Source organism: Vollenhovia emeryi, unplaced genomic scaffold (genome assembly GCF_000949405.1).
Source record: "Vollenhovia emeryi isolate VEMERY1.0 unplaced genomic scaffold, V.emery_V1.0 DF939122.1, whole genome shotgun sequence".
In the NCBI taxonomy this organism is placed as follows: Eukaryota; Metazoa; Arthropoda; class Insecta; order Hymenoptera; family Formicidae; genus Vollenhovia; species Vollenhovia emeryi.
In genome coordinates, this window is record NW_011967244.1 from 81,370 (window position 1) to 105,698 (window position 24,329).

General features: G+C 50.0%; 1 protein-coding gene across 4 annotated transcripts; it reads right to left on the reverse strand.

Annotated features, from left to right (window-relative positions):
* Window positions 1–3,716: 3,716 nt before the first annotated feature.
* Window positions 3,717–23,578, reverse strand: LOC105569822 (tubulin beta chain). 4 transcript variants are annotated; one of them, XM_012026561.1, is made up of 7 exons: window positions 23,502–23,554; window positions 21,674–21,857; window positions 19,617–19,831; window positions 6,758–7,222; window positions 5,937–6,241; window positions 5,423–5,720; window positions 3,717–4,981 (listed from the first exon to the last, which is right to left on the reverse strand). In XM_012026561.1, exons 1-7 carry the CDS (start codon window positions 23,508–23,510, stop codon window positions 4,763–4,765), a joined length of 1,695 nt encoding a protein of 564 aa, XP_011881951.1. In that variant the 5' UTR covers window positions 23,511–23,554; the 3' UTR covers window positions 3,717–4,762. The 4 variants fall into 4 exon arrangements, with proteins under 4 accessions (XP_011881951.1, XP_011881952.1, XP_011881950.1 ...); XM_012026562.1 differs by lacking the exons at window positions 19,617–19,831; window positions 21,674–21,857; window positions 23,502–23,554 and adding an exon at window positions 7,624–8,433; XM_012026560.1 differs by lacking the exons at window positions 3,717–4,981; window positions 5,423–5,720; window positions 5,937–6,241; window positions 6,758–7,222 and adding an exon at window positions 14,198–17,205 and having other exon boundaries at window positions 21,674–21,861; window positions 23,502–23,578.
* Between the last annotated feature and the right edge of the window lie 751 nt (window positions 23,579–24,329).

Consider the following 24,329-nt stretch of genomic DNA (forward strand, 5'->3'; position numbering starts at 1 on the left):
TATTATAAAAGAAAATTCAGTTTAGATACGTTTTCTCGCACGTTACGGGTATTATTATCGGGTGTTATTATTGTTTTATACCTTTATATATTTTATTTTATTTTCTATATTGCCTCTCCGCTTTTCCCGATAAATGCATCGATCTCGATGCTTCCACGTTCGAGGATGAGTGGGTGTGTCAACGCGAGTGTCGCTTCCGGTCGTCATCGGAGCGAAAAATGAATCATCTCGCGTATGCAACGAGCTCGTGGAAATGCGTCCTCCGTACATAACTAGCGTAACAATACATTGTACAACTCGATTATTCATGGAATTCGCGCGCTCAGAGAGACATAATAATGCGGATCGCGGGCGTAAAAGAAAAAAGAAAATGATAAAAAAGAATAAAAAGGAACGGAGAAAAGAGAGGTGGCGTACTTCATTAACCGCGGAACAAATATTTTTGCGTACTCTTTCCTCGCTCGCCTCGCTCAATGTCGTATATACCTGCAGCCTTGCCGGTCGCGGCGGATTATCTTCGTCCTTATTGCAACTCGTGCTTACACGTCACCTCGTATACACCGCCGGTAAACACACAGTGGTAACGCGAGCGTGAAAAATTTCCGCATAATAAACGTTTACCATTCACTGTCGCCTTCCTAATAAAGTGTACGCTTCGTCATACATATGCATATACCTCTCGCCCTTAAGAAATTTTTTATTAAATCGCCTATTTCCGCTTCCAGCTTCGACGTAGGCTGACTTATGAGGCTGGAGAACAACTTTGTTGCGTGGCCCACGTTTTATTTACAAATTCTTCTGACCAATTTGGCACCGCGTCTTCCCCCAACGAAGGCGTTTATTTCTCCGACGTTAACATCACATGTTTTACGAAAAGTACACTGAGAAATATGTCCGATTAAGGCCCGGTTTCACCAACGTCGTTTAAGCTTAGCTTAATTCGTTCTTTGTCTTTTTCCAACCGTGTTGAATTAAACCGAGATTAAGTTAAGCGACGTTTGGTGAAAGCGGGCCTTAATATAATCGGATAATCCAATTACATAATAACAAACGGATATATCCGATGAAAAACATGACCGGTTTTTCCAATTAAATTTCATCGGTAACTGCATTTCATCGGATATGTCCATAATTCAATCTGAAAAATTAACCGTCGGAAACACTATTTAATTGGTTTATCCGATGGACATTTTTCCTCGGTGTAGCCTTCGACAATTTACATCTGAAGAGAAATTTTACAGAGCTGGTCGCTCTGCTAATCCTTTCCCCCTTTTTTTTTCATCATTGCGAATAATTTTCCGTTAATTTTAACGGGCTGGCATTTGTACATACATCGGAATTAAACGGGCGAAATTCGCTATATATCCTCCGCCGGGTTTCGCTGGCCTTTTTTCCCGCGTTACGCGGCCATTTGTAACCAACCCTAATGGTTTACGATGCGATTAACCCGCCTGCGCGCCTCCGGTTACCTGCCCTTACGTGCGCCCGCGGGGCACGCCTAGACCGATCGCGAATTGGGGCTAACGAAGATAAATATCGGCGCGATACGCGTATATCGCAAGTGAGATACGCCACAGCGTGCCGTGTGTATTGTATATACGCGAATTCTCTTTACGTGAAACGCAAAATGTCGCAGCAAGACAAACGGCCCGCTGTCTCCTGCCTCCGGGCCCGCGGGCGATCGATTTTTAAAAGACGGCCGGCTGCCGAAGGGAGAGCGATGCATAGTCGGGTGACGATGCACAATGCAGTACCTGCGACGGTACGTATACAGGGTGTCCCGCTCGTTGAACGTTAATTTTTCTTACCCCGATTTTTACCAGCGTCGTTTAACTTTGATCTCAGTTTAAGTCATCTTTCGTTCCTTTCTAGGGGAACAGTTAGGCCCGATTTCACCAACGTTGTTTAACTTTAAGCTCAGCTTAATTCGTTGTTTGTTTCTCTTTTCAATTGTTACTGTAAACGAGACAAACCAGAATTAAACTAAGATCAAAGTTAAGCAACGTTTGGTGAAACCGGGCCTTAGAAAGGAACAAAGGATGAATTAAACTAATGAATTAAACGATTAAGCAAACAACGTTGGTGAAATCGGGCCTAACTGTTCCCCTAGAAAGGAACGAAAGATGACCTAAACTGAGATCAAAGTTAAACGACGCTGGTGAAAATCGGGGTAAGAAATTAAAAGATGAATTAAACAATAAGGTCAAAGTTAAGCCTAAGGCCCGGTTTCATCAAACATCGCTTAACTTTAATCTTAGTTTAATTCATGTTTGTCTCTTTCTATAGAGTAACAGTTGGAAAGAGACAAAGAACGAATTAAGCTAAGCTCAAAGTTAAGCGACGTTGGTGAAACCGGGCATTAGGGCCTCTGTGGCCAACCTCGGTTCGATTAACCGACGGTGAAAATGTGCAGGAAGCCAACAGAAAATAGAGGCGAAGAATAATCGTGTCCATTGGAGTATCCGCTGGCCACTCTGCATATTTTGACTCGGTTAATCCAACCGAGGTTGGTGAAAGAAGCCCTTAAATAGCGGATCTCTCGGTCAATTGGGGAATCGGCTGTTTTTTTAGTGAAAACACCGAGCGCCAGATAACCTTCGTATTACGAGTGATTGGAAAAAAGAAAGTTCCCCTCGCGAAATAATTCGCAGAGGCCGAATGGTTTATGTAATACGTTCGTTAAATTTTAGGCGGAATTTACGAAATCCCGACTCGCCCGAAGCTCGCTTATTATAAAGATACGCGACGCTGAAGATGGAGAGGCTACGATAAACGATGATAGTAGAGTCCAAATTGACCAAGGAGCCCGTCGTTGAAGAAAATGCCGCGCGAGAAGTTGGACACCTTGTATCTAAAGCCGAAGGGGAATTAAATCCGTTAACCCGTGAATCCCGCGCGCGTTTTACGTTTGATACATGGCATTTTTTATTTATCGTTCCATTTTGCTTATCGGACAACGTCAGCTCCGCCGTCGAATAAAGTCCGCCTGCTTATTCTATCGGCGTCGATGACGGGCGGCGACAAACACGTCCGCAAACACGTCCGCCTTCGCGGATGCGATAGGACGTATCGCACCTATTTTGTTTTTCTTTCTTCCTCCCGTAACGCAATTATGTAAGGTTGCTCGTGACCGAGGTCGTTAGCGAGAACCGGGCGAAGATGCGAGGACCGCGGGAAACCGCGGGCGAGAACGACACGCGGCGACGGAAACTGGAACACCGTGATCTAAATCCCGAGTTTATGCGTCTGCATTATTAGCATTAGCATTCCGTGTGTGGACCACACGTGTGGCTCGGACGCGGGGGGGGGGGGGGGAGGAGTGTCCGACCTCCCCGCCCGTTTCTGTCGCGGTTACGTAAACGCCCTCGCGGTAAGCAAATGCGGACGTGCGATCCCACGGAGGGCTTATCTCCGAATCTTGAAAATATATTCCTAAAAGATTTTTACAAATAGGAAAAGCGACGCATTATAAAGTTGCCGGGAGCTCAGCGGCGCGAGAGCGGCCGTCGTACGGTCTATGCATACATTTCCTTCCCCTTTCAAGAAAAAAAAAATATATATAATATTCTTTTAAGACGCTTTGGCGAGATAAGTCGTTCCGGATTCTCGGGCCTTCGCGGATCTCCGGTGTAATATTGACCGAGGACGCGGCTGACATTTCTCGCGCCTCTACTTTTCGCGGTACATTCAGGGATGCGTGACATCACGTCGCTTAACAACGAGTCCTCGACTCGGCAATTGTGCAATTATTGTTTGCCAATAATGTTCTCGATCGCAAGGGCCGCGCGACGTCGGCACCGGCAATCGGCAGTGATGCCGGCGTGATGTACGATCCACCGATACGCGCCCCGCCGCGATTTATTACGGCGCGTTATCGCGGCGTCGGGAATTGTAAAAGAATCGCCCCCGGCCGTGGAATGGAGTGTCCCGAAATAAATCGCCGAGTGATTTTTAGCCGGCTAAACGGGCCGTTGCCTGCGCGCCGTTGCTCCGCGGACGAAATGAATGGCATTTAATAAAATTAACATAAATGAATCGCGAAATTGAGCGGGCACTAAAATTGAAATACAGCGGGGATAAAACGTAACGAATTTAATTGCGAAGCGATATAACGAACACGCCGGTGAGTAACAGGGAATATTGCGGGCGTCGTGTCGCTTGGAGCGTGTAGAACGCGAGAAGAGGTCGGTTTCAATTTTTAATTAAGGTTTAGAGTGTCCTTTCTCTCACCTTCCTTGACTAAAGTGCGCGAGCCGAAGGTAAGCAAACGCTCTCGGTGGCGGTGCTCGCGCGTAGAGTTTTCCTTGAGGAAGTAGGAAACGTTTCCCCGATACGTACATTTCGCATTATCTCCGTAGCGACCGGAGGTTACCCGGAAACCGGGCGCAAATCCCAGAGTGTGAGAGAGAGAGAGAGAGAGAGAGCGCCGTTTCGTCCGCGTTGTAGACGCGGTTAAGAGGATGCGAGAGAACCTAGTGCTTTTTACGCGGGGAAAATGGAGCAGGGGCTTCTTTTCTTATTTTTGTCCTTCTTTTTTTCTCTTTATTTCGTGCACGTAATATACTTTCGACGATGGGGGACACGCGGAAGACGAGGAACAACAAGCTGTCGGCCGACGTTGGCTCGGCTACATATTATTTTACACTCTAAGAGGATACGAGGGCGGGACGATGTAACTACGTAAAGAAGCGACGAGAGCGGAAAGGAAGCAGCAGGTGTAGCGAGCACTCGATAAACATCTTCCGTAGATGGGGGACGATCTTCACTTGTCCTCACCCTCGCCCTCCTCCTCCTCGTCGAATTCGCCCTCCTCATCGGCGGTGGCCTCCTGGTACTGCTGGTACTCGGACACGAGGTCGTTCATGTTGCTCTCGGCCTCGGTGAACTCCATGTCGTCCATACCCTCGCCGGTGTACCAGTGCAGGAACGCCTTGCGCCGGAACATCGCCGTGAATTGCTCCGACACCCTCTTGAACAACTCCTGCGGCATAAAAGGATAAAAAGATTAAGGGTCGGAGCGCAGAGCAACCTAATAGTTTACCACAAAGACGTAAGCGTGAGCGTAGATTAGCGCACAAGCTTTGGTGTAACGTTATATGTAATTGGAGGTAAGTGTGCTATCTACGTTTACGCTTGCGTCTTTGTCGTAAGCTATTACGTTGCTTTGTGCTCCGACTCTAAGGGCCCGGGCAGAATAGCTGTCTTGTATTCCTAAGTTACAAGACAGTTATTGTGCGTTACTTTAAGACAAAGATCTGCTCAGGTCCTTAGCTATCGACGCGACTGTTTACGCCTTTCGCGTCGGACGTAGCCGAGTAATTTGTTTTCGAAAAATTTGTAACTTCGAGAGAGAAATCGATCGGACGACGAGCTTGCTTCGCGCTTGAATTCCCTTTTGTCTTACGCCGACGAGCGAGCGAACCTGAATGGCCGTGGAATTGCCAATGAAAGTCGCGGACATTTTCAGGCCCCGCGGGGGTATGTCGCAAACGGCGGTCTTCACGTTGCTCGGTATCCACTCGACGAAGTAGCTGCTGTTCTTGTTCTGGATGTTGAGCATCTGCTCGTCCACCTCCTTCATCGACATTCTGCCGCGGAATACCGCGGCCACCGTCAGGTATCTACCGTGACGCGGGTCGCACGCGGCCATCATGTTCTTCGCGTCGAACATTTGCTGGGTGAGCTCCGGCACCGTGAGCGCCCGGTACTGTTGCGAACCCCTAAAATATCACTTTGAAATTACATCGAAGGAAAATTACGTAACGCGAGCGACTCTAATTAATTACACGGGCACTTTTATTGCGTTGCAATTTTCCGAAATTTTGTCCAGATAAAATCGCGACGTGACGTCAACTCTCGTGGAACCGACTCATGTTTTTATTTAATTAATTAGCCCTCTTTAATTCAATTAGTATTCCTCGCGAGGAAGGTCAGACCTGGAGGTCAGGGGGGCGAAGCCGGGGATGAAGAAGTGCAGTCGCGGGAAAGGGACCATGTTAACGGCGAGCTTCCTCAGGTCAGCGTTAAGCTGGCCGGGGAATCTGAGGCAAGTGGTGACGCCGCTCAGGGTCGCGCTGACGAGATGGTTGAGGTCACCGTAGGTCGGCGTGGTCAGCTTGAGGGTCCGGAAGCAGATATCGTAGAGTGCCTCGTTGTCTATGCAGTACGACTCGTCCGTGTTCTCCACCAGCTGATGCACCGAGAGAGTGCAGTTGTAGGGCTCGACCACGGTGTCCGACACCTTCGGAAGGAGGCGAGAATAGATGCTGACGTGCAACGTATGGCATCCGCGGTATCGGGCGCGCGCTCGCGTATCGCTCAGCCGTGTATACACAAGCGAGAGAGTACGAGCATTGTATGCCGGCAACGCGCGCGGTATTGTCCTATTAAGGACAAAAGGTCGGTTCCTGACGGGCGCTTTGTCTCGCAGCCATTGTACCTTATCCCGCGCGCATCGGAAAGACTTTCCGCGTTGCGCCGCAACGAAATACGCCCCGCGGATGATTCCCGATACACATGGAAATTCGAAACGTAACTCTTGACGCGGGAGATTCGATCTCGCATTGTTTCCCAAAAGTGGGAAAGATCTCGCCCGTGAACGTGGAGAAACGCGCGTCTAAATGATTTCTTTGAGAACCGCCCTAGACGCGAGGGAGGAAGAGCAAAGTCCCGGCTCTCCCCGAAGAGAAGCAAAGCGATTGGAAAATGAACGAATGAAGTTGAAGTCAATATTAAATGCAAAGGCTCGTGTGTATACCTTGGGCGAAGGTACCACGCTGAAGGTCATCATGATTCTATCGGGATACTCCTCGCGTATTTTGGAGATAAGCAGAGTGCCCATGCCGGCGCCGGTGCCGCCACCCAGCGAGTGCGTGAGCTGGAATCCCTGGAGGCAGTCACAGCTCTCGGCCTCCTTGCGGACGACATCCAGGACGGAGTCGACGAGCTCGGCGCCCTCGGTGTAGTGGCCCTTGGCCCAGTTGTTGCCGGCGCCGCTCTGCCCGAACACAAAGTTGTCCGGGCGGAATATCTGGCCGAACGGTCCCGAGCGGACCGCGTCCATCGTCCCGGGCTCCAAATCGACCAGGATCGCGCGCGGCACGTATTTGCCGCCCGTCGCCTCGTTGTAGTAGACATTTATGCGCTCCAACTGCAGATCCGAGTCGCCGTGATACGTGCCCGTAGGGTCGATCCCGTGCTCGTCCGAGATGACCTCCCAAAACTGTAATTGTTGTGTCGCGAACGGCACGTTTCGCTCGAATAGAAATTTTCCAAGGAACTCGATACTTGGATATACAGTCGTTCCGATTACAGACGGACACGGAGATTTTTGTATGTACATATTTCGAGATTACGTATAAATTTAGATCTCTTATGCCCGTTTCTACCAACGCAGTTTGGCTTTCATCTCGGTACAATTTACTTCGTGTCTTTTTCTAGTTTTACGAATTGGAAAAAGACGAGAGGTGATCTGCGTTGGTGGAAACGGGCATGAGATCTCTATTTTCCGTTGTCCCGATTAAACGAGCGGTATATATTTAAATGGGGAAGACGCTCGAGTGACGTTAGCCTTTGGCTGAAGACGACTTGTATCTGATAATTAGTTGGGAGATCGAGACATACCTTGGCTCCAATCTGATTGCCGCATTGGCCGGCCTGAAGATGCACTATTTCGCGCATGTTCGGCTGGTTTAACCGCGATCTTATAAATTCTCCTCTTCGTCGTCGCGATACGCGAACCCGTGAGCGCGGCGAAACGACGAAATCAGAACTCGACGTCGTCGTCTGTTTCCGTTACCTTGGAAATGCGTAACGCGCACGTACTCCGGAGTACGGGACGACGTGAGGATACACCGGGAGATAAAGTCGGGAGCGAGAAAGATCTCCGACGTGACGAGAGACTCGCAATAATTCCGGCGAAATCCCTAACCCTAAGAACCGTAACTCGGGTAATTTGGCTGAGTCAAACTCACGTTCCCATGGATACACGGCGAGAAGAGGGTATCTCCGCTTCTGTTTCGGGACAATTGAATGTAACGTTGATGAACAAAAGACTCGCGCCGGCGTATCTGCTCGCATTGTTCGTCGGCATTACGGGCTGTCGAAAAGAAATTCAGTGCGCCTCAGTAGATTATCAGATCTTAATAATTCAAACGCTTTGAAGAATGCGTTTCGCGATAGTCTGAATGCATTTAGTAATTATAACATATTTAAGTATATCAGCCTTTTTGAATTGTTTTTACCAATTTTTACTCGTCTTTATTGAAATCGCAGTACAGTTTTTTTTTAAATATTCATCTTTCATCGTAAGACATTTAATACACTTTTACAACAGACATTTACAACAGAATAGCCATCGAACGTTTATGTCCTGTTACAAGGACATTTTGAGCTTCGTAAATTGAATTCCGCGTAATGCTACTTAGGTGAGTCGAGGAGATCTAGACCAAGTCCGCGAAACTCTTGGTCGTGAAGGCTTTCGCTATCTCGTTAACCAGCTCCATGTACACGATAGGATTGACGTTCTGTGCGAGTTGGTGCAACAGGAACCAATCGCCGAAATGGAATAGTCGCACGACACGCTCGGCCTTAGATTTCTCGAGCCTGCGAACTGCACCTCGCAGAAGATACACTCTCGCCCAGGCTTGAGAGAAAACTACGATCCTGCGAAGAAGGATCGTATCAATCGCGTTCATTCCGACGATACTTACAAATTTTTAATAGCTCTACGAAGTAACGTTCTGTTTAAAATATAACGAAAAGCTTCGCGAAGGGAGATTGAGGTGGGGTAAGTTTTACGAATCGTTCGCGTATATATCCGACGTCGTAATCGGAATTGCCGTGATGCACGTAGCCGTTGAGCGAGCTTACGTACCTATAGATTACCGCCAGGCAACCGACGCCCGCGAGAAACACCAGCCAGAACCAGAGGACGACGAAGATCTTCTCGTTCATCACGTTCAGCGGGAGCACGCACAGGGCGTCGTGGGTTTGCACGGAACCGGCGGGCCCGAAAGTGTGAATCGTGCACTTGGTCACCTTCGGAAACAGTCGCGCCATAGGGTCGATCCTGTCGCGAGGACCTCCCTCCGCGAGGAATGCGCTCACCACGGGCCCGTATCGCCTAAACTGTCCCTCCAGAAAGATATCCAACAGATAGATCTGCCCTATCTATCGATGAAAGGTTTTATCGGGAGTTTAACTTGGCGCTCTCTCTTTTCTTTTCTTGATAATCGTAGCTGACAAGCTAACGTCGAACCTTAAGATGATTGTGTAAATTTGTCGATTTTTGCGCTCGCGGAATCGTAAGAAAAGTAGAGTGGTCGTATTTTACGCGTTAAGGGCCCTCGAGTTGCATTTCCGCGCTATACAGGTACATATATTGGGCTCGCTTCGAGGCAAAGTTTCGACCGCGTTTCGTTAACCCGGGCTCATTATCGAACCCAGAAATCAATTATTCACGGTTATTTCCGCGCAATTTCCTTCGCTTCTGACGTCATAATCCCAGTTGGCCGATCGAGATCCCTTAAGTACCTCCCGCGGAAACTCTTCCGTTTCTAAAACTGGAAGGGAATTATACTTACAGAATTTAGGAAGTTCAAGAGCTCGCACACGAAGAAACGCATGGCGTAGAAGTTGTGCCCGTGCAGATTCGTCCTGGTGAAGTACTTGACGAGCTGCTGCTTCCTCTCCTCGGTCCAGACGTCTCTCAGGAAGGGAGACGCGAGATCCCGCGAAAGAAGGCCTATGATGCCTCTCTCCCAGATGTCCCATAGCGCGCGCGGCACGTAAAAAGAGATGGCTTGCAAGCCGAGAACGAAGCAGACCTAACGAACATTGCATCCTTATTTCCGATTTTCCTTAAATTCAACTTTATCTCTCTGCTTATCCTGAACGAAGGCGAACTCTCAGCAGAGACAAACGATCTCTTTCTCTCTCTCTCTCTCTCTGTATCGTCGCGAATTTAAAATAAGAAAGCTAAAATGTCTCACGCGGACTAATATAAAAGTTATTTGATTTTCCGCAAGGAGAGAAGATATTTATATTTGACTTAATATTTTTCTTTCGAAGACCCAAGGTTCTCGCAGGGAAGCCCGCCCGCGCGATATTCGCGATGCGAATCGCGCGATATGGAGCAGCGTAGGATAACGGTCGGATCTGCGCGCGATCTCTATTTCCATTTCCTCGCGCCGTGTCCTCCGTCCTTTCCGGACGTTTTCCTTTACATTCACGCGGCCGCGTTTCAGATTTCATTCACGCTCGCGCAATACGTCTGCATGCGCCGGTGAGCCGAGAACGACCTGACCATCGGAACGAAGTGCAGCCGTTATCATGCATCTCGCGTACGTGAACCGCGCTGGTACATGTGTGTGCATTCCATACGGGAACTTACGCGATCGACCAATTCCGTCGCACACGTGCGCGCGCGTGCGAATGCGCTCTCTCCGCCGCATATCTCTCTCTCCCGCTCGCTTTCAATTTTTCAGAGTGCCCCATCGAAAAACAATTTAGGGATACCTTTGACGAATTCCGAGTCGATCTTTCCCCGGCGAGAATTTCCCGGAGAGGTCTAACGGCAGTACGAGTCTCTCGAAGAACTTTCATCGAGCATAAAAATTCTTCGGCTTTTGGCCTTGGGTGGAGTGCGAGTCAATAAAGAAACTTTGTGTTTCGGTTGAGTTCGCAACTTGATTTGAGCAAAGATTTCATTTGAGGCTCGCGGGAAAATATAATTTGTAAAAAATTTCATAACGAAGGCAAATATTTAAATCGCGAATACGTGATGACTTTAATCTCGATAATTTATCAAAGTGTATATATATATATATATACTTTAATAAATGTGTTTTCCGTGTTCTGTCAACGGACCATTCACCGACTATTTGTCCGTATCGGTTATCACCTCATCCATATCGTGAACGTTCTAAATTCAGCTGACCCATTGATAATATCGATGATGACGGGCTTCGTCATCCGGAAGGGCCTGTCCTACGCCAGCGCTCGCTACACCCCGTCCAGGAATACCTTTCAGATGCCGTGATACCGTGAACGTGCTGTAGATCCAGCAATACGCGTTTACGGGTTCTTTGTCTGCCAGCAAGATATCAATTGCGACCAAATGTTAATGACACGCCACTCTTGCCCGCGCAATAATTTAATAATTAGACGCGGAAAGATATTTCGGAGGAACTTGAAAATTTCTAAACTTGAGAAGATTACCATGTTTAAACTCGCAACGCTTCGACCGTGGCTTGTGGTGGTCCTTTTCGAGTGATAATTGTGTCAATAATTCCGTATGGTATGGTAAATCAAAAGAACAGATCTTAATTTCACGAACGGCAGAACAGCGTTGTGTTTAAAGATAAAAATTTGCCAGACATGGTCAAGCAATCTTCTGAAGTTTTGAATTACTTCTGGCGACTTTTGTGAGATTTCCTCCGGTCATAAAAAATTTCTATCGTTACGATTCACTCTTGACGCGATTTCTGTCAAGTCGCGCAAACGTTGATGCAAATGCACATTTGAGGCTAGAGGTTAACGGAATTCGTACCGATGGAAGCATCGGTCATGCAAGAAATCGGCTCGCCGATGTACTGCTTGGCAGTTACGAGGATCGTGCAAACGAGCAGCAGGAGAACGGTGACGCGCGAGTGCAGCCTGAAGACGACATTGTCGACACGAACGGATTCTTCCTGCAGAAGGCATTTAATAGGTGCGAAAAGGTCCAGCATGGTTATCGCGCGTTCTTTTGTCACGGGGACCGAAACAAAGCACAATAGAGAAAATTCCAGTGCGCATTGCGAAAGACAGCGCTCGCTCCGAATTCGTCAAGGAATTTATAAGGAGAGGCTCCGCGCGCAGATGGCGATTTAAATTGATACCGCGGGAGAACGTCGTAAGTGATATGAAATATAAATTGGGTTACGCGTTCGCCGCGAAATTTCGCCAGGCGGAAGATCGTGTGTCGAAATTACGAACGACGCTAAAACGACGGGCGAGAAATTATCGTCCAGTAAATCATCGACGAGAATGGCGATGCCCAAAACTGCGTCCGCTTAATTGGCCCGCACTTAACCAGCGGCGCAGACTCGTAAATCTTGAACGTAACGATCCCTCTCTACCTCTGTAATTTTTGCTCTCGGCGGGGGCCCTCGCTTTTAAACTTATCCACCGCGCACTGAATCCGGATTCCGAGAGATCTGCCGAAGGGGTCCGGTGTGCATAAAGAAACCCACCTCGTTCCTCGACTCCAAGGATACTCTTTATTAGTAAAAAATATAGTAATCATGATAATTATTATTATCGCAATTACATCGTCGTAGTAAGATAATCGTTATACCGTCGATTAAAGATAGCTGCGCTCGTTAATAATGCGCTTAATACCGCATCGCTCGGTCGTGTGCGTGTCGTGTGAATCCGTGTGGATGTGTGTATCCGCTATTGAGATTGTCGCTAAACCTACATAAATGTTTCCCCTATATACAAACAAACATCGTTCCTAGAGCGCGGCAGCCCCGGGCCCCGGGGGGCGGCCGCGGCGGGCCAAGTTTCCGAGTCTGTTTCTTGTTCTAATTATAATAGCCCCCCCCCTCCTCCGCCCCCGTGGAGAAGGGCCGACCGACGAGTGTTGGGATTAACGGGATCCCTTATCGCTGCGATAGCCGGCGCGGTCTCGCCGGCGTTTCCTTTCTTTATTTATTTATTTACTCTTGTTTATTTTATTTAATTATTTCTCTTTCACCTAGCGTACCGGTTTATTTCTAAAAAGCGATTCGGCTTTACAAACCTCCTTCTAACCCTTGCCTTATTATATACAAACTGTTTGCACTGTCGACGATCACATGCATCATAATAGCTGCATATTTTAGTAGGCACGCTCATTCGGTGTCATAGAGTCCAGACATCTTACGAATCGGCGAATCGTGATTCTCCTCACTTCCTGTTCCTCCTTCTCTTTTTCATTCTCCGGTGTGGACACTACAGCGATTATATACCTCACAACGGATTCGATTTAGATGCATGTATATACGATATTGTGTGTTTGTGTGTGTGTGTGTGTGTACGTGTGTTATTATACTCAATACTGTCGCCGAAACTCAAGATGTTAAATCGACAAGGCGTGTCACGACCCGTCAGAAGCCACAATTACTGGATGTACTATCGATTTCCGTCGTTCCCGCCATTCCCGCTGTATTTTAAGTCAATTTAATTGTATCTTGCTCGCGACGAGTTTCTCTCGAGAGTTCACGGAGCAGGACAACTTTGAGCAACCGCTAAGGACTATATCCCGAAGTCGGAATCTACGACGATCGGCTCGCTGATTTGCATCTGTACGAGCGACAAAGGTACGCCTATCCTCCGCGGCTTTCTAGAGATAGCAATACCGTCGCCTGACAAATGAACGATAAATACGTTATAAAATATACAATACCGCATAGTTCGTTAATTACAAAGTATCATTTAATATATCATAATATACAATTGTATAGTTATTAATTATCCTATCAACGTTTTCGAAAAACAATAGTTAATCACTTGATCTAACTTAATCTAACTTAAAACCCTTTCTCCTAATGTTTCGAACTCATTATTGTCGGACTTCGACGCTGACTATCGACAAGATCATGCAATTAGATTAGGAGGACCGAGTTAATAAAAGATAGTTCTCGTCTACATCTCGTAGTGTGTTGCTATCGCTAGAAACGAAGTTACCGCCGCTCGTACAATCAGCGACGGAAATAACCCGATCACCACGAATCTACGATCTTTCTCGCGAACGACGTATGAGAACGATCGAGACGGGGGCTACGTATGAAGTTCTATGTCTATGGCAGTGTGTGTAGAGAAGACGCGATGACAATACGACGAGTATAACGCGGCAGTGGTAGATACAGCTTCGGTTAGAACTTCGTCGTCGCTGTAAGAGGAGGATAATGTATGGGTTATTAGTGTTCCGCAAAGAGTGTAAATAGAAGACCGACAGAACATGGGATCGGCGTTGACAGACAGTAGTAATACTTGAACACCGCGATAGAGCAGTAAAGATCCGGAAGATCAACCTCTCGCAATTAATGAGCAAACTCGACGTTCATTAGACCCGGGCGCGTCACATTGAGGTCCAGTTTCACAAACGTCGGTTAACTGTTAACCAGAGTTCAGTCGACTTCCTATCTTTCTCTATCTTGTTATCCAAGAAGAGGCAGAGGATCAATTAACACCCTTCGGTTAGCGGTTAAACGACGTTTGTGAAACTGGCCCTGAGAGTATTACTCGCAAAGTCGGATCTGTTTGGAGCAACATGGAAGAAACGCCTCTTTCACGGCGACGAATCTCGAGAAAGGGAACGCATCTCATACCTATCATTTCTCAAATAACACAGAGATCTGAAACGCGAGTGCACCAACGACCCCGACGGGTTAAACAAGCTTGCCTCAGGGATTCGCTCTACTCGTCTCTAGATTACAATCTTACCTATGATATAGAGTCAGAGAAAGAAACTTTATTCAACCGAAATTAACAGTGTCGAGCGAGACGTTGATGCAAAACCGGCTCAAAGGCGTCTAAGCGTCGTTGAAAAAATTAAAACGCCGCATAGACGTCCCACTCGTCGTACTCGCGATCGTTCCTCCAGGAATAAAGACGTCTCGCTCATACACCTACGCGTATACGCAAACAAGCATGCGGGTGTAGAGGAAAAAAAATCTTAATTCCTCGAGAAACGATTGCGAATTGAGCTCTTAGATCTCTGTATTCTCCGAGATCGTGCGTGTACTCGCAGAGGCACGATCGCGTCTCCTAATAGGGCACGTGTATGTCCCTGGAGCGCGATCGTCTTCTACAAAGTCTGCACATGGCGAGGAAGCACGCCAGACCCAAGAGAATGGCGAGACCGGCGCCCAAGCCGGCGCCAGCCCAGCCGGCGGGTCCGACGAAACCGCCGCCGTTACCGTTAACGGGACCACCGCACGTCTCCACTGACTCGTCGTCCGGCTCGTAGAAAGTGCCATTCAGAATACCCGGCAAGGGCAAGACGCGACTGGGACAGTTGACCACGCCGTTGCACACCAATCTCAGCGGGATACATCCCGCGTCGCCGGGACACTGGAAGCCGCAGTCCTCCAACTTGCCGGTGTTGAGAGCTCCGGACCCGTCTCTCGGTAGATGAAAGAGCTCGGTCCAGGCGATCTTGAAGGCCGCCCTGGCCGGCGCCATGGAGCCCGTGAACTGTATAATCACAGCGGGCGATTCCTCGGCGACGTCGCCATTCGGCGCCTGATGATCCAACGGCGGCGCTATGTGGGCCGCCGAGATAATTGGCATCTCTCTCACGTAGCTGACATTCTCGCCGCAGATACCGAGATACGGCTCGGCGTTCCCCGGCAGGAAGATCTCGAGCTTGCCGTCCTCGCAGGAGCGCGACGCGAACTTGATCTTGTCGAAGTGCAGCCAGAGATCGCGCTCGCGGTTCACCCGTAATTCCCAGATACACTTGATGGACCTGGGCGGCGTGACGTATCCCAGCGCCTCGTAATGCGGAAACTCGATTTCGCCGTCGGTGGCGGGCGGCAGAAGCGCGGGCCCGCACAGAGGACTGTGCGCGAACTCGTATCTCGCCTCGAAGAGCGGCGCGGGCCACTTGAAGTAGCTAGAGGCTGCGTGCGCGCCGTCCACCAGCAGCTTCAGATCCAATCTCTCGCCACGAGAGACGATCCTGAGGACGGGCGGTCGCGGTGCCGGCTGCGAAGTCGTGGGCGCCGGTGTGCCGTTGTTGTTGGTCCGACAAAGGCAGTGGGCTTTGATACCATCTGGATTAGGCTCCCGGATGATGACCCGATCCACCCGACTGTCCCAGCAGTGGCCGCACTGAGCGTACGGATGCTCCTTAAAGTTGATCGACTCTATCACGAGGATGACGCGCGCGAACAGCCGCTTGTCCGTGACGAAGCTGTAGGTGCAGGAGAGATCGGCGGGCGGATCTACGGAGCGCTTGTAAACCAGGGTGTTGAGCGGCGATCGTAAATAGCCCGAGCGCGTCTTCCACGAGGCGAAGACTTCGTCGCACTCGGTGCCGGGCGTGGGCTCGCCGAATCTCGTCGCGTTGAAGAAGTCGTAGTGGGCCCAATAATAGAGCGAGCTGCCGGAATAACTGCCGGTCTTGCTCTCGAATCGCACGAACAATGCGTTCGACGTCGAGACAAAATCGTGCTTCTCCATCGGTTTGCTGAAAGTGTCGCAGAAGGTCTTGATGATCCGCGCGTCGTCCGGCCAGTCGGCGTCGTAGAGCGTCAGACTCTCGCCGCAGTCGCCGTCGTAAGGCTGGATCGGCGACTCGATACGATTCACCCGGAAGCTGGGGAAGTAGAGACGCGCGATCTCGCCGGGTCGGCCGCGTAGCAGGTACGTGCAGCTGGTGTGCGGCGGGTACCAGTGCGCGACCGACAGAAAGATACCCTCGTTACCGCTCACGAGGGACTCGCTGTTCAGCAGCCAGTCGCAACTGCCGTTTTTCACGCCCGCGGTCTCCACGTGACCGGGCCAGTTGCCCACGTTGAAGTGGAATCCGGTGTTGAGCAACGGCCCTGCCGGCGATGACACGAACTCCACGTAAAGATCCTCGCTGGTACCGATGATGCTGTACGGGAATTTGCCCATGCCGCAGAAGGTGCCGATCACCGGGCTGCTCTCGTTCTTGCCGTCGTACACGCGTATGTAGTCGTACGGGCAGTGCTCCGAGCCGGAACTGATCGGCCGCATCGGGCACGTCATGATGTTTTCGCATCGCTGGCCATCGATGTTGAACTCTTCGTTCTCGATGTAAAGTTTGATGAAGGGCAGCCGGGTGTTGAGACGATACTTGCAGTGCAACGCGCGCGGATAGATGCCGGGATAAGCCGGGCTCTGCACGTAGCACGTCTGCAGCCGACAGTCCTTGAAGACGCGCTCGCAATAGCTGCCTGGCACGACCTCGCCGCGACGATTTGGATAGAGCTCCGGATGCTGGCCGTATCTGAGGTACACCTCGAACTGCGGTTCGGCGCGCGAGTCGAAGCTGAAGTACGTCTGATCGGTGAAGTTGTCCGCGTGGAAGATCACCCGCACAAAGCTGGTCTCGCTAATAAAGGTCTGCGGCTGCTCGGACTCGCCGCAGTAGACGCCCGGGTCCTTGCGATTGCTCACCTCCGTCTTCGTGTTGCCGTCTATGATCTGGAACAGCGGCCGGGAACGCGCGTTGGCTGTATAACGTTCGGGACGATCGATCAACGTAAGGACGTCGCGTCGGGAATCGTTATAATCCAGTTTAACGGCCAATATATCCGATCTCTTACGACAAAAAGTTTGCCATGCGTAAAATGTGATTGTAGGTAACGATCGTTCGCGTCCCCAAAATGCCACCTAGTTCATCTACAATTAAAATTCTTCGCATCGTATAATCTGGAATACAAACCGACCCATTGCCATCTTCTACATTTATGAATTTACGTCTGAAGCAACAAGTACTCCTATAAAAATTAATTATACTGATGAAAATAATTAATAGGCATACGAGAAACGCGATACTTCTACAACGACGCGCCGGATTACTGGGAAACCGTCTTAGGGAGTAACGGATTTTGCAAGTTTATACGAAGATGGCAAGGACTCACGTGCGAAGGAAATAGTTATTCGAACGGAAAATAATAGCACGGTAAAGATACAATGGTCTCGCCACGCGTCCCGCTTCTCGAGTCCTACGATCTCATGCAGCGGGAAATGTACCCGAAGTGACTACTATTGACTTTTCATCTTTTTTACCGGTGTAAATTTGAAAGTCGCGAGGGAAACCGAGGGAAAATACAGGGGAGAGTGGAGGAGCACGGTGAGCGGAGAGGCCGAAAGAGAGAGAGAGAGAAAGGAGAGGAGAAGAGAGAGGTTTACAGCGTCACAAAGATCAATACCTGATACCGAAGTAACTGAGAGAGGTGGCAGCAGGACGAGTGCGCCCGCGCGCGTTCACTCGCTCGCTCGCTCGCTCAAAAGAGGAGCAAGCGGTGGGAAACGGGGAGGAAAGTGAGGGAATCACTTATCGCATTCGTCTCTTATACGCGAACGCTCTAATTCGCGACATTGATACGGCTGCGCTTGCTTGTCGCGCGCGTTCAGCCCCCGTCCCGATGGACGAAACCGGATCTAGAAACGCGGCTGTTGATAAACGAACCGAGAACGAGCCGTTCTTTCCGTTTCTTAAAGCGGCCGCGGCGCAACCGGACCCGCGAATTGTCATCCCGTCGATACGCCGCGAACGCGCGCCCGATTCGTCACGAGGCGTTTATGGGGCTTATCGGAATACGAGGGTCTTGAACACGTCTGGTTTAAAAAAGCTAACTCGCAGATTTCGATCAAATGTAGATTCGATTCGATTAACTTGAATTTTATAGCTTAAGCTAACGAAAGAAAAATGTCACTTAGACCCAGTTTCACAGTGACTAGTTAACTTAACTAGTTGTTAAATAGCGATGCCAACCACTGATGAAAATTTTGGTAAACTATTTACAAAATTAGATTTTGACAAGTTGCATTTTCGCAAATAAGATTAAAAATATATATTGATATATTTGTATATATATATATATATTGTATCTATATATATATATATATATAACTTTGTAACTAGCTTACCGAATTTTGTATCAGTGGTTAGCATCACTACTTAACAACTAGTTAAGCTAACTAGCCACTGTGAAACTGGACCTTATAGTCGCCTGTGACGATTAAAAATTAAAACAGTGAGCTTGTCAACCCAACTGGCAAATTTCATTGAATTCGTCGCAACGTTTTGACCTTACTCCAGGCCCTTTTCAAGTAACAATACAAGTAAGAAAACAAGAAAAATTCGCGGACAAGCGAGTCGTCGGCATCAATAGCTTAATTTGACGAATTGTAATAAAAGCTCGATACGATCCTGAGGTCGAGATAAACGGCATCGTTGTGCTTAATACAGATCCTACTTTTCCCCCTTCTCGCCGCAGGCGACTCCTCGGAAAGTACGGAGTCTGGTTCGCCTAGGCGTAAAATAGACTCTGAATGCATCGTTGCGCACGAGGCGAGGCGAATCCGATAATGATATATCAGAGGCGGTTTACATCCGGCGTAACTGCGCGTCTCTTTTTTCTCCCCGCAAAACGCGCAGCTTACGAATATGAAATACCCGCGTTCCCGTCGTGCAATGCGGGTTCGTCTGTATCGCGTACGCATTGGTCCGCGGCGCGATTCAAAGAGATACGCGAGTATCGGCGGCATCCCTCCGTCGTTTCCCTCCCTCGTCCCGCGCCGCGTCGGCCCGGCGGCGATATCCAGGCACGAAGCGAAAGAATAATCGAGGAACGCTATTGTCGAACCGAAATTAAATTCCGCCGCCCGATTAATTGGCCGGGATTCTCCCTATTCAATTAATAGGAGAGCGCGAAGCGAGAGGTGGAGACCCGACGAGATGGATTCGGCTGTTTGGACGCGCGATCCCGGAATTAGGACCGCTGTCTCTCACCCTGCCCTTCCCACCATCTCCCCCCGAGCGACAAAGTTCACATACACACACACACACATACACACGCGCGTATATAGGCACGCAAAGCGCTCACCTGCAGATAACCGCCGCTGCAGGTGGTGGCGTTCTCCAGCACCCCGACCTTAAACTTCTTGAAGCGCACCCGCAGAATCCAGTCCCGGGGCGTTCCGCGAAAGGCACGGAAACGGTACCAGCACGAGAGGGGCTTACCCCAATTCGCTGGGGTCACCGCTGGGCTCGACACATCTTCGTAAATGTCCACTGTCTTGTTGCAGTGGCCTCGGTCCGCTGAAATAAAGACCGTTAGGACGGGGAAGAAGGGGAAGGGGACCCTCTTCTTCATCTCGTTCGCATTCTTGCCCGGAATTATCAGTTATTGGTTATGCTAATGACACGTTGCTCTGTAGCAACCAGTATTAGCGACAGGTCAATGTTCCTCGGTTATGTTAATAATAATCAATAATTGTATGTAACTAGCAGTAAGAAATTCACGACAGTGGTAAAAACGGCTACGTAATTAGAGCGTGCGAGATAACTGAAAATATCCACGGAATGAGCGAAGCTCCACTCTGGTGGAGCAGACTTTTTTAATTAATTTCACGTAGACCTCGCTTAAACGAAAAGCGGAGAAGACGCGGTTGAAACGACGACCGCCCGACGTTCTCGCGGAGAAGATATCGATTTCGAAAAATTCGCGTCGTTCGGGAGAATCTATTATTAGAACTATTATTAAATCGCAAAAATACGGGGCACGTCCCGCGCACGGCTGTACTAGAGCATTTTTCGTTGACCCGGTTGGCTAATGGAGGGAACGGGATGAAGGAACGGGACCCGCGGAACCGGATGGGGTACGAGGAGAGAACGGAGGGTAAGGAACGCGCGACAACACGCGACACAAGTTTCGGCCGTGTAATCGATATTCGACCCGCTTGCCAGATACCTCTTATAAAGCGGTAGCCTTGTATTATGGCCGGGCCGCCTCTCGTTCGTAAATCACCTTTCCACGGGGTATCAGGACCTCCTCCCCCCCCCGAGTGGGGTTCTCGCGGCAATCGGTAATACCCGGGCTAAGTAAATCTCCCTAACGCGACGGTTAGAGAGATGGTGGAGGGATTCTGCACTTTTGGCACCTTTCCTAGAGCTGTCAATTCGTGAAAACATTTGTGTAATATACAAATTATGTGGCCTTTGTGTACGGACCGACAGTGTCCCATTATTCAGATCAAGTGAAAGAACAGCATGGTATCATTGAAATTAAGTTTAGGAACTTAACAAGAAGTCTATAGGTTACCTAACATATAACTTATTCGAGTGAATAGATTTTTTGTTAGGCTTCTAAACTTAATTTCAATGATACCATGCTGTTCTCTCATTTAGTCCGAATAGTAAAGCACTGTCGGTTAGTACACAAGAGCCATATATGTTGTATATTACACAAATGTTTTCACGAATTGACAGTTCTAGGAGCGAAAGGTGCCAAAAGTGCAGAATCCCTCCAGCATCCCCTTAAGACTCGAGGCCGCCGCGCGGCGTCTCGGCTGTTACACCGATAATTCGGCCTGTTAGCCGCGTAACGGGGTTGCGATAATTGCTAGCAGCTCCCGGGTCTTCATTAAACCGCGCATCATCGGGTGTGGATCGAAGTCGGGGGAAGAGGGATTGATACCGCCATAAAACGAGACTTGTCCGCCAGTCGCAACGAAATTTTGGCCGCTGGATTAAATAAGAAATCGAAAGCCGCGCGGCACCGCGCACGTTTAACGTTGCAAGTACAGAAGACGTGGGGTTCGCGGCACGGGGATAGATACGACGTTGGAGGGTCTCCTTCCGTTTTATCACCGCTTTTCCTTGTCTCCCGCCGTCCGACTCGAATGTCTCGGAAGGTGAGTCGCGCGATTCTTATCGGGCCGGACTGAAACGTAATGTTGTAATTACTGAATTTTAGATGAATGGCGTTAGGATCGCGAAAGGGCGCTGGAAACGATCGCGGTGTCGGATTGCATCCGCCGGCGCGCAAATACAGAGATCGCTCTCGCGTGTCGCTGGCCTGGAAATTTGAACTCTCGCCGGAATTATACCCCCGCCCCCCTCCCCGCGACCCCCGCGACCCCCTCCCCGGATTAGACTTACCTCTGCGAATGGCAGCGGGACTGGGGGTGGCCAGAAGCAGGAGGAATATGGCGAAAAATCCCCAGCCCCAGCTACCGAGGAGTACCGGCACAGGCATTCGAGGCATTCCCGGGACAAGTGCCGAGGCTGTCAAAATACCTCCGCTTTCTCTCCTCTTATCTCCATTTGCCTCTCCCGTCGAGAACTACCTGTGCACACGCGCGTATAAAAAAAAATAGACGTAACGACAGACATGCATACGCGCGCGCTCGTACATACAGCGTCGCTCGCTGATCCGCCCTGCCGATGTGTGTGCGAGCCGAAAAAAATATTGAACTCCGGTGGCATCCGCAAAGTCCCTCGGCAAAAAACAGCGCGTATAATTTCGCGCGCGCGGGGAATATCGTGTCCTCGTCGCGAAATAGCGAGAACCGCCGGAAACGAAATAATTTCATCGATCGAGTCCTTTCTCTATTTCAATGGCGATTGATCCTCATTCGTGAAAATTTGTGATTCGGTCGCCGAAGAGAACAGCCGGGGGAGATCGTCGGTTCGTGGAGAGAATCGGGGGGGGGGGGGGAACCGTCCGATTTTCGTGCCCTACGCGCGATCGCGTTGCCCGCTAATCCGAGAGTGCTATATCTCCGCAACGTCATCTGCTTGATGGGATGCAGGCGCAAGTGCGGGTATCGCGTTATCATTTCCCCAAAGGACAATAAGGGACGCCGTATGGTTTGCCAGACGGGTCGAGCGTATACCGGAAGGGCCTCGTTCGTACATCCATGTCGAGAGAGCGGGGTGATAATTGGTTAAATCCGCGTTGACTTGGCCATCGACAACAGTACTTCACCTCCGGAATTTTCTCTCCCGTTCCCGCTCCCCTCTTCATTCACCGCCGCTCTCCTCCCTCGCCCCTCCCACCCCCCCCCCCTCGCATTCTCGCGCCGCATTCATTGTCTCGTCCCACGAGAATTCAATATTTTTTTCCCCGGGGTGCACGCGACCTCCAGCAGTTCAGAGCGTTCAGCAGGCGAATGATATTTAAAGATTCAGGGACCTCCGGGACTTCCGGATCGCGGCGGTCCGAGGTTTCAAAATCGCCGAACGGCCAAGGTCGCGAAAATATTTTTTTTTTATTCCCTTAACAAACTCGCGCGTCCGTCGGCTCGTCCGTAGGATCGATGCACTCGCGGATTTTCAGATTCTGTCGGCGTGCGCGAATCGAATAAAGGCAGGCGCGTGCCGAAAATGTCGAATGAGGCCGAGCTCGAAACGGTTAGCGCATCAGCAATTTAGATCGGTCGTTGATTACGCGCGTGCATAGGGGATGCGATTCGCGGGCGCGCGTTTTGCAAAAAAAAAAACAGGCAGAGGGGCACGGCGGGGTAGGAAGCTGGAGCGACGATTTCGCGGAAATCGCCGCGCGATTGTTTTACACCGATTTGCCGAACGTTCCGCCAACGACCGCGATTATTTCGTATTACCGATCTCGGCGGCGAAACGCGCGTTTCGATGCGCGAGATGCATACGCAACGAGGACGCGATTTCCGCAACGACGCGACGATGTGATCGCGATTCCACCGGCAGTTCGGATCCAGCGAAGATTCAGGAATTCTCGCTGTCTTTTCCGCGTGACAAGTCTGGGGGACGAAAAGACGTGCGAAATTGATCGAAAATACAGTAATTTTAGCAAAAGGATCTCAGGATCCAAATAGGATAACTCGATAACTCGAACTCTAAATCGCTACAAGTGAGAAACGACGGAAATAATTTTTTTTCGAGTGGAGAACTTGTCGGGGTGATTTAACTATTATCACTGATACCGCGGCATGCACGTCCGTCCACGCACCTTTACCATAACACTCTCATGCTCCCTGATTGCTCCGATTTCTCCGACGGTTCTCGGAGAGAGCCAGTTGTCGCTGCCGATCGGAATCACCGACGCGATATCCTCCACGCGGGTCCCCTCGAGTATGCCATCTTCTCTCTCATCAGGACAGGCGTCTTTTCAAGCGGGCCGTTTGCGTGCCGGAATTTACATCATCGTCGTCCTTGGCGTATCGACCACGACGTCGCCTGGCACAGTTTCTCCCGCGATTTTGAACCGCGCACTGACGCACATAGAGCTCCGAGGGTGCCGCTCGGAACCGAATCTCGTGGTGGACCACCACCGACGGCGGTGGTGGTTTCTAGTCCCGAACGAGCACTGCCGCCGCTGCTGGAAGCAGCGCGTAGATCATTAACGCGTCATGTCGCGGAGAGCGGAATCGAGATTCGGGGGTGAAGAACGGAGAGAGAGGAAGAGAAAGACGGAGAGAAGGAGAGAGGCAGATAAAGAGAAATTACAAGGGGAAAGGAAAAGACCGCGGGGGAGAAGAGGAGAGGGAACGAGAGGGCACAGTACGAGAAAGCACTCCGGCGTGCCAGTTGGAAAGCCAGGCTGCGAGTCGACTGCTGGCACGAAAACTCGGAACGTGCGGCTGGCTTAACCGCCGTCCGCCGATCGGAGCTGCGGCGGGTCGAAGCTTGCGCAAGCTCTCTGGCTGGCGTTCTCTTTCCCGCTGTCTTTCTCCCACGACGTCGGCATGGCGGAACGCTCTCCCCGTCTCTATACCCTCCACCCTCCGTTCTCTCCGATCCCTCTGTGTGCCCCGTTTCGCAGTTCCGCTCCCCTTCC